The 10,512-nt window shown below is 52.7% G+C and overlaps 1 protein-coding gene across 1 annotated transcript in view; it reads left to right on the top strand.

Annotated features, from left to right (window-relative positions):
• Positions 1 to 10,512, top strand: part of KIAA1671 (KIAA1671 ortholog) — a gene marked incomplete at its 5' end in the record, with an annotated part of 99,815 nt that overhangs the window by 78,785 nt on the left and 10,518 nt on the right. Inside the window, 3 exons of the mRNA XM_006762116.2 lie at positions 6,257 to 6,375; positions 7,973 to 8,228; positions 9,404 to 9,578. Coding sequence (XP_006762179.1) covers positions 6,257 to 6,375; positions 7,973 to 8,228; positions 9,404 to 9,578 — 550 coding nt within the window. The remainder of the gene's footprint in view (positions 1 to 6,256; positions 6,376 to 7,972; positions 8,229 to 9,403; positions 9,579 to 10,512) is intronic.

Below are 10,512 nucleotides of genomic sequence, written 5' to 3' on the forward strand. Positions count from 1 at the left end.
TAGTAAGATTTTTCACCTCCTTCCCAAGAGCCAGTTTTCACTCCCTTGGGGAGGGGACATATCACTGCTATGGAGAATGCATGGCCTAGACCAGTGGTTCTGACGCATGGGTGACTTTGCCCCTCAGGGGACATTGGCTATGTTAGAGGCATTTTTGGTTGTTAGGACTGGGGGCGGGGGGGAGTTGCTACTGGCATTGGTGGGTACAGACAGGGATGCTGCTAAACACCCTGCAGTGCGCAGGGCAGCCCCACCACGTGCTCTAGTGCTGAGGTTGGGAGCCCTGCCCTAGACTTCCCACCGTGTGCCCACCTGCTGTCTTTCTGAAACCTGGCCGTTCCCAAGTTTGAAATGCACTTTGCCCCTTTGTTTGGGATTGGGCCAGTGGAGCTGTGACACTGGAACCCACTTCGCAGGTTGGTGGGAAGACCCTTTGGGTGCTGACGCAGGAAAGCATGTTGCTGGGTACCTGGCCTTGGTGCGTGCTCACCCCAGATAAACCAAAGTGCCCAAGTGCCAGGTTGCTGGCATCCCCAGTGCCTGGATGTTGCCCCCAAATTGAGAAAAGGGCCCTTCTGCAGCTGGACATCTGGCCGCACGTTTCAGCAGCTTTGGGAGCCTGTCCCAACCACTAGGTCTGGCTTCCAAGCCCTACCAAGTGAGCTCTGGCCCCGAGGGTGCCCGGCTCTGCGGCTGCCTGCAGCCTGCGTGGGCCCCACTCTTCCACCTCAGGCCGTTGTTCTGTTTGTGGGCTTTGCCAAGGCCCAGTGTCTGCCTGAACAGGTCTCAGGCTCTGCCCGTGCGCCAGTCTGCAGGCAGCTGATAAGCTGGCTCCGCGGTGCTGCGGCCCGGCCCTGGGCCTGGAGCTCTCGGCGTCGGCTTCCAGAGTGCTCTCCCCAACCTGTGACCCAGGGAGCCATGTGGGACGCGGAACCCTATGGGACGCGGTGCTGCCCCAGCCTGGGCACCATGAAGCACTAGCCAAAAAGGTAGCACCCAGGCGGCCGTTTTCCAGGGCCTCTGGCCTGCCTACCGAGGGCTGGGTTGTGAGTTACATCAGGCGGCGCCCTGGGCCCTGGGCAGGGTCTCTGAACAAAGCCACAATCTGGGCTGGGCACCAGGATGAAAGGGAGCCCTTGGCTCTCTCCCGGGCGATGGAATGTCAGCCCAACTGGTTTTGCTTCTTCACTGGAGCTGGTGTTCCTTCACCAGGGGCCACCGTGCCCGTTGAGGGTGGCGGGCGTCCACACTCAGCCCCCACTCCAAGGGAAGAGGTGCCCCCTTCACGCTCGGCGCTCTGAGCTCTCCTCACCCAGCCCCTTGTCTGTAAGGCGGGTCTAGTCTCCCCTGCAGGGCCGCTTCGCAGGGGGATGGGATGGGGCTGTCCAGTCCGCCACCTAGCAAGACAGCGTCTCCCTCCCCGCCTCCCCTTCTCCCAGCCTGACCCCTCACCCGCACTGCCTTCTCTGTCTCCCACACCTGCCCCTATCTGACCCACTTATCAAGGCCTGGGCCATGTCACATGCCCTCCACGAAGCCACCTGCCACCTACCCCTCGTCACCCTTGTGCCTCCTCCCCTCAAGTACCTTGGGTACCTGGGGTTGGAAACTGTCGATCTCGGGGCTCAGGGTAGTGGAAGGCAGAATTTTCGTGAACTACCTACAGTGGCTTTGACATCTTCCCATGTCAGCGCCTACATTCTCCCTTGTTGTCTTTACTGGCAGCACCGTGTTCCCCTGAAGGGTAAGCCAGGGTTTGCTCATACCTCAGATGCCCTTGTGGAGAGGCCTCTTTTACCCAGAGCGGCGCTGTTTGTTTGTATGTATATGTCTGTGTGTATTTGTGTGTGTGGTGTGTACATGTGTAATTACATTTGTGTATATGTTTGTGTATACATTTGCATGCATTGTGCATGTTTACATATGTGTACATTTGTGTATATGTGTGTTTGTATTTGAGCATTGTGTTTGTGTGTATATTTGTACGTGTGTATATTGTGTGTGCATCTGTGTTTGAGTGTGTTTCTCTGCTGGATGAGTCACCAGAGGGGGCTTGGGGAACTGAGTCATGACACTGGAATGTGCTTCTGCCACTGATCACGGGGCGGGAGACGATGCAGGAGTGGGGTCCCCAGGCCGAGAGCGACACACCACTCCCTGCCTTCCGCCAGGGCCACACTTACATGCTCGAGGCTGCAATGCTGTCTCCTGACAAGTTGAGCCCTGGCCTGAAATAAACATGAGAGATGTTTTGACGTGTGATGGTTAAAAAAAAGAAGCCAAATTTGGCAGAGACTGTTTTAAGAATCCAGGAGGAGCCAAGTCTGGCTGGGTCAGAGCCGAGTCCATGAAGAGGAGAAGCTGGGAAACAAAAGAATCATATATTTATGTAGAATTGTACTTTTTAACATTTTTTAAAAATTACTAACCGTAGTGTTACAAAATACAAAAAGAGGTCATTAAAATCTATGTCTGCCTCTGCGCCCCCCTCCCTACCCATCACCAAGTTCCCTCCCAGAGACCAGCAACTCAGTTTCCTGTCCTCTGAGGGTCTGTATGTTCACATGTTTACGTCTATATTGCTTCCCCACAGACAGGCGGCAGCCCACGCCCCCTGGATTGCGTGTCTTGCTTTATACACTTGATAATGTATCTCGGAGCCCATTCCATACACACCTGCCTTCTCCTTTAACAGCTCTTTTTAACAAATAAATAGCATTCGACATTATGGTTGTGCTATCATTTAGGTTAAATGCATTTTTTAAAAGCCCCCCAATTCTCTCTTCCCTTGGCTCATCCTAACCTTAGAACTCTGGACCTTTTATTAATAGGGCTTTAGACTTCAGAGGGAAATTTAAGTTGTCTGTTTTCATGCAAAAGTATCTCAGTACTTCTGGAATGTTCTACACCCCCTTCCTTCCCCTGCATGAGGGTTCTTGTTTGTTTAGGGGATTTCCTGAATCAATCTCTCCTATTTTGCACCTTAAAGAAAGTCACAGTAGCCAGTTGGCTTTTATTGTTTGCCAGCACACTGAGTGTGGTGTTTTTCTTTTGGGGGTGGGGGGAGGGAGGAAGGTTTATTTTAACAAAAATTAACTATTAAGGGCATATTAAATATTAAGGGCATATAGATATATCAAGAGAGCGTGACTAAACAGCAATATTATCACAGACATTGGAGAGGGGATCATTTATGGGTTCGTTCATTCATTCTCATTCATTCATACATTCATTCATTCATCTGTTTATTTTCAGTTGCTCCCTAGCCACAGTGGCTATCTCTTTACTTGGCACTGGGGTTGCCTACCCTCAGGGAGCTCACAGTTTGGAGGAGACAGTCAAACAGGAAGCAAGCACAGCCAGCACATTAAGTTCTATGATGTCTGGGCACAGGGTGCTCTGTGGGGGCCCAACGAGAGACCCTGGTCAGCTGTGGTCGGAGGCAGTCAGGAGAGGCTTCCTGGAGGAGGTGATGCCTGAGCTGTGTTTTAGGGGCACATTCCAAGCAGATCTGGGGCCAGCGTTGGCCGGTGGCTGGCAGACTGTACCAAGAAGTCTCCTGGAGGGGCATTTCCTGGGTAAAATTGCTAATAGGAGTGTTAGAGTGGGAGGGGGCAGATAATAGGCCATAGACTCAGAGTCCAATGTCTGGGTTTGAATCAGGCTCCTTTACTCACTCGTGAGGCCCTTGGCAAGTCCCTTCACCTCTCTGTACCTCAGCCTTCTTCTCTGGAAAGTGGGAGTAATAATAGCTGCTACTTAAGATCATTGGGAATAAAAATACGGCAACTTGGCACACTAAGCGCATGTAAGTGTCTATTGTTGTTACTATGTAATTTCTCAGAGCATCAGCTACCTCATCTGTGAAATGGGGACATTAATAGTATCTACTATGGAATTAATCAAGATGGTCCGTGTAAGGAATGTGATGCGGTGCCAGGTACAGTCGGTGCTCCCTAAATGTTCAGGGTTATTACTATTCTTGCCACCTCTCTCACCTCTGACGCCGATGGGCTCCTGGAGCCTGGGGGCCTCTGTGTCGAGGCTGCAGGAGCCTGGGCCCCCAGCTCAGCTGTCATGTCTGTTTATAGCCTCTGAGACCTTCGGGGCAGCAAGGCAGCTCTGGCCCTGAGCCTTGTCGGGCACTCCCAGCCGAAACCAAACACGCCTCCCGCGGACCAGCTGCAGACGTGTGTCCCTGTCACTTTGGGCGAACACTTGTCCATGGATTCTAGGCCTGGCCAGGCATCCAATCCTCTCCCTTCAAGCCCGAGCTAGAAGAAGGCAGCGGCTTTGAGGAGCTCAGGCAAACCAGGTTCAAATCCCAGCTCCCCCACTTTCTAACTGTGACCTTGGGCATGCCATTTTGCCTCGCAGGGCCTCAGTCTTCTCTCCTGTGAGATGGGTCCATGACAGGCCTGTTGAGAACAGTGGAAGGCAAAGTGAATGGCACACCATCAGCACCCTGTGTTCACCTTCAACACTGTCATTACCATTGCCTCCCAGTCCTTGTGCGGGTCTGACTGGGACACAGGACAGGAAGGCACTGAGACAGAGCGAGGTCCCCACGCCAGCCTGGGCCCCATGACCTCAGAGCTCCCTGCATAGCTAGGGAGTAGAGTTGCAGGGGGGATGGGACTTACGTCTTAAATTGCTCAGAATCGCTCTGTCATCTGTGGGCCACCAAGCACTGCCCTGACTCAGGGTTCTTTCTTAGGCGGATGTGTCAGACACCCCAAAATACACGCAGGCATAATATTGTCTCCTTTCCCTGCCCCGTCACTAGCTCCATTCTCTTTTCTGGATAAGAAGCTCACACCTACTCATTACAAAAAAGTTATTTTCGGGAACATATTCTTCCAACAGACATTTATTCAACAGTTTCTCTAGGCCAGGAGCGGTTCTGAGTTGCTGGGACACAGATTAAAGGCTGTAGATCAGGGGCCACATCCAGCCAGCCACCTCTTTGTCAATAAAGTTTTATTGGAACACAGCCACGCGCACTCACATATTGCTTGCACTGCCTTCTGGGTGGAGTGGCTGGGACATTGACGGGGTGGCCCATTAAGCCCCAAATATTTACCGCCTGGCCCTTTACAGAGAAAGCTTGCGGGGCTCTATTGCAGAGGAGCAAATAAAGATGGCGGGGTTGTTCTCACTCCCACCTGTGTGTGCATCTTGTCCACAGCACCCCTCAAACACCATGGGGTACACAGTGTCCCTAAAAGGTGGCAGCAAGAGAATGGGAAGGAGGCGGGCACTTACTGGGCCAGGTGCTGTCATCCCCTCATCCTATCTCCCTCCGTATTCCTCATCTCCTGGCCTCGGGTCGTCAAAAGATGGTCTCTGGGAACACCCTTCAAACCTCAAAAGCCAAGGCCATTTGAGTTGTTACTGTGCCAGTGGCCGCCCACGGGGGTGGAGTTTGGTTTCTCCTTGACTGCTCCGTCTTCTCCCAAGTGAACAAGTTGAGAAGCCAGCAGTTCATTCACTTAATGGAGATCTATGGGCTCCCGCCGTCTGCCAGGCACGGGGTGGGCCCTGCAGCCAGATCTGAGGTAACCAGCATCTCCATAAAGGCCCAGGCTGAGCGCAGAGACCAGGAACTGAGCAGGTGGTGACAGAACCAAGAGATCCAGGCCGTGTGGGCCCAGTGGTTACCAGTTTGGACTTGCAGGTCCAAGCACCTGGGTTTGAGTTCCACTCTGTCACTTTACCTCCTAAGCCTCAATGTTCTCATCTGTAAAATGGGGACTGTGATAAGCTCCACCTCATAGGTTGCCGGGGGACTACAGTTAGTGAGGTGATATGTGCACAGCTTGGTGAACACCAGGCACAAGTTCAATGCTCCAGGGATGCCTTGCCGGGTGGTCTTGAGGGGGGAAGCATGGCGGCCATGGGAACCCTGGGTGGGGTGCATGTGGGGGGTGCCCTAGCCAGACTGGTAAGTCCTGGGAGCATCCACGGTGGAGAGAAGTTGGGCCTGGCTGAGGAGGGTCGGGGAGTGCCCAGCAGAACCCTGCTTGCTGGGGAGGGTGGCCCCGTTGCCCAGTTTGCCCGGCTTTAGCACCGACGGTCCTGCATCCTGTGATCTTGGGCAAACTCGCACGGTTGGTCACGTAGCGCCCACCAAGACATCTGGACCCACCTCTGAGCGCAGTGGCGGGTTAAGCCCAGTGATATGTTAGGATTTGCGCCAACAGGAACCAGGTTCCGAGCGTTTTCCCTGACGGTAACCCCTGGCCTTCCCTTGCAGGATCAGCTGAAACAGTGCTTCTCCAGGCGGCCCCCCGAGGCCAAGGACACCGACACCCTCGTACAGGAAGCCGACAGCCAGTATGGGACGTGGAGGGACCAGCACCAGAGCGGGGAGAGGTAGGTGGGGCGTGTGGGGCCACTGGCCGCGGGATGGGGCGGGGCGGCTGGGCAGGGGTCAGTGTTACTGGAGCTTGTTGTGTCTGTAATTGTAAGAGTAAACCATTCTTGTTGTAAAAAAGAAATTTAAAAAGTATTAAAAAAATAATAAATGATATGTGAAATGTCCAGAATAGGCAACCCCTGATTTGTGGTTGCAGGAGTGGGGGTGGGGGGTGCAGGAAGGGAGATTGGGAATGACTGCTAAGCAGGTACCAGTTTCCTTTCGGGGTGATAAGATGTTCTAGAACTACATGGTAGTGATAGTGATGGTCACACAACACTGCAAAGGTACTGTATCTCACTAGTGGTAAATTCTATGTTACGCGTATTTGCCACAATTTAAAAAACATTATAAAGAAAATGAAAACACCAGTGATCTCAGCACACAGCTATTAACCTTCAGTAATGGTTTTGTCTTTCTAGAACTTTTCAATATATCTGTGTGTTTACAAATATAAGGACATATACATATTGCGTTATACACTGTCTGCGTTTAATGTGGCCACTGTCGATGGCCAGTAGGTCCGCAGGTGTCAGCCTGGCTCGGAGGGATGCTAGGATCATGGCAGAAGCCTGGAGGTTATCCAGTGTAGCCCGGATTCAGGAGGCAGGCAGGTCTGACTCCCAGCTCCACCCCAGCCGGCTGTGGGATGGCCTGGCCCATTGTTATTCTCTCTCTGGGTCTCCAGTGCCCCTCTTACTGGGACCTGGGATCTCCCAGGGAGGAGGGTGCCTCATCCTGTCTCCTAGAGGCACTGCAACGCCCCCTCCTGGACAGTCCCAGGAGCTGCTGTGCTCCCAGCCCTAGCTAGCAGTGCCATCTGCTGCCACCTCGATGGTATTTCTCCTTATTTTTTGTGGATTTGGCTCAACCCCACCCCATACCCCCAAATCCTGCCTATTTCAAGTAATAAAATCATCCCAGAGCCGACAAAAAGCACCTCTGTGCTCCCGGTACACCTGGGTCGAAGGGTCTGCTTAAGGGTGCAGCTGGGGGGGGAGGGTCTTTCAGGGTAGACCCTCCCATCAGGGAGGTAGTGTCTGGCGTGCCCACACCCCCTTCCCCAGGTAGGGCTTCCTGTGCTTGGACTTTGGTGTCTTTTCGTGGACAGGGCGAGCCTTTTTAATGTAAGGACTTGATTTATTTATAAATTTCCTATTGTATGTGATGCCATTATCCAAGTGGTACCTGACTATATGGTCGTGGGAAGAAATTCCGGAAGTCGAAGAGGGTCAGGGAGGTGGGTTCTGGAGTCAGTTCTGCCCCTTTGGGCCAGCTGCCTCGTGTCTCTGTGCCTCAGGCTCCTCATCTTCCGTGAGGTTAATGTTTCATTTCAGGAGGTTACCTCCCGTCCCACAGCTGGCCAGGTGTTCTAGAGGCATGATCAGCACCTGGCTGTGTGCCCACGGTGGTTCTCCGGGGATGTCTGTCTCCTGCCTCCTGGTGTAGAGAGCACACCCCACACCCCACTTTCTGTGCCTTCTTTACCTTGATACTCAGTCCTCGGAAACAGCCTGCATGACCATGTCCCCTTCCTTCCCTCCTTCCTCACAGCGTGGCCCCTGAGTCCCCGTCCCCGGACAGCAGTGCAGCGTCGGCGTGGAAGCAGCCCTCCAGCAGCCGCTTGTCCTCACTGTCCTCCCCCACGGAGGCCACCTCGGCCGGGGACCAGCATGACTGCCCCAGGGACCAGCGGAGCACCAGTGTGGACCGCTCTAGCACCGACCTGGAGTCCACCGATGGGACGGAGGGGCCGCCCCCACCCGACGCCTGCTCTACAAAGAAAGTAGACGACTTCTCCTTTATCGATGTAAGTCGGTACCTGGGAGCGTGTGTTGGAAACACTTATTTCTTCTTAAAGGGACACACTAGCATCTCCTGGCGAATTGCCCCTTTCCAGGGTAGAATCTGTGTGCCAGGCACCGGTCTGGTGGGTGCAGAGGGCACAGTCTGAGATGGGACTGACGTCTGCATGTGGCTTGGACCTGCCATACACCAGCTGTGTGTCTTGGGGCAAATGCTTTCATACCCCGGAGCCTTGGCTTCCTTATCCACTTGTAACCGGCAGAGTGGGCTCCGCAGCCTCAAATACTGTCACATGTGTTCAGATTGAAGCTGATCCTAGCCCACGCCTGTTCGGTGAGCAGGAAGTCTGACCTCATCCCTGCCAGGTGCTCTTAGTGGATGTATCCCTAGTGCCAGGGCGTGCAAGTCTCTCTGTAAACGGAGAGCAGTGGTTCTAAGAAGGGGAGACCCCCCAGGTGTGGGTCCCTTAAGATACGAAGGTCTCATTCTTCTGCTTCCCTGACAGTAGAGCTGCCCTCCCACCCTCCTGAAGATGCAGCATCAAAGTGATGCAGAATCTAAAGGGACCCGCTCTCCTGACAGCAAAGCCTCATGCCCTCACTCGTAGGGATGGCTGCTCAGATCCCCCTGAGAGAACCCACTGCTTTGGGAGGGACACTCCCTCTAGGGCCTCAGAGGGGATTCCCTTCCTGAGTATAGTCAGCTGGCACCTCTGGGTAAGAACAAGATGGGGAAAGACTCAACTTTAGTCTCTACTGGGGCACCCCACTATATAAACATGGACATGGTATGGAGCGTAGGGATTTCATTAGGTGATGTCTTCAGTTATTCATTCAACAAACATGTATTGAGCTCCTGCTATGTATTGAGCACTCTTCTAGCTTATATGCTCGTATAATGTCACCAGGAGGGGAAAGGCCTTTCCATTGTGTGCCCAGTATGTGCCAGGCACAGTGCCAGGGCACTCAGCTTCATTTGATTCTTGTTATTAACCTACGTAGTTTGTTTCACGGAGAAACTTCGGCTTCGGGTGTTAGTATTAAAATGCAGAAATGCTGGCCCGTGTGCCACCTAAACAGGAGCTTGTGCATCAGTGCAGCTTGACACACTTCTCTTGGGTGGTGCCCTCAGCGAATGGTTCCCTTGTTTTTCCTCTCTTCCTCCCTTCTGCTCCCAAAGCAAACCTCAGTCCTCGACTCAAGTGCCCTCAAGACCCGGGTACAGCTCAGCAAGAGAAGCCGCCGCCGGGCTCCCATCTCCCACTCCCTCCGGCGCAGTCGAGTCAGCGAGTCAGAGAGCAGGTCTCCGCTGGAGGAGGAGGATGACACCATCTGGATGTTCAAGGACTCAACAGGTACACCCCTCGCCTCCATATGTACCACAACCAACAGCAGGAAGGATGGAGGTTAAACACTAGAAGGAACTTCCTGTGATTGAAGGCTATAGGATATTAGAACATAATTATACAGGAAACTGTGATTTCTTACTCTGCACAGCTTATTAGAAACTAAGTAAAAAAATTCTTTTTGAGGGATGATATATTAATTGGGGCTGTGCAGGTTACAAGGGACAGAACCGCAACTTAACAGGGTTTCATGATTTCTACTTTTATCCTTATTAAATTCATCCTATACTCTCTTCAGGTTTGTTTGCTGGTCTTTTTTTCTGAATTCTTTAGTTAAAAGATCAGTTTATTTATCAGTCTTACTTGGTTTCTAGCGAATTATTTTTAAGGCTACGCATTTTCCTCTGAGGATATCTTTGGCTGCATTTTAAAGGGCAGGTAGGGATTAGCCAGGGGAGGGTATTCCAGACAGAAATATTAACAGGACCAGAGAGGCAGAGGTGTGGAAAGAACATTCTGTGTGTGTTGCAGGTGCCTCTCTAAGTGGTTCATGCTGGTAGTAGCAGGAATTATGCTGGAAAAGTAGGTGGAGCCAAGTCATGGGAAGTCATGATTCTTTGCCAAGGAGTTAGGCTTTTTCTGTAGTTAGAGAGCCATGGGAGAGTTTTAAGCGAAATCTTGTAATGGAAACCATAGCAGGTGACCTCCCCACCGTACACATAGACAGCCTTCGTCCCTCACAGGCTACTGTAGGGACTTGTATTCACTTGGCAAACAGTAGGATGTCAGGCCAGCTTGGAGCTGAGTGAGGGGCGCAGCTTCTGACCAGACACCTTAAATGCTTGGAGGGCTCTCTCTCCCTCTCCCATGTCGTGCCTGTGGAGAAGGAAGGTCAGGAGAGCAAGCCCTGAGTGTGTCCTCCTCTGTCAGATGGCCCAGGAAT

The sequence above is a fragment of the Myotis davidii genome, unplaced genomic scaffold, assembly GCF_000327345.1.
Source record: "Myotis davidii unplaced genomic scaffold, ASM32734v1 scaffold478, whole genome shotgun sequence".
In the NCBI taxonomy this organism is placed as follows: Eukaryota; Metazoa; Chordata; class Mammalia; order Chiroptera; family Vespertilionidae; genus Myotis; species Myotis davidii.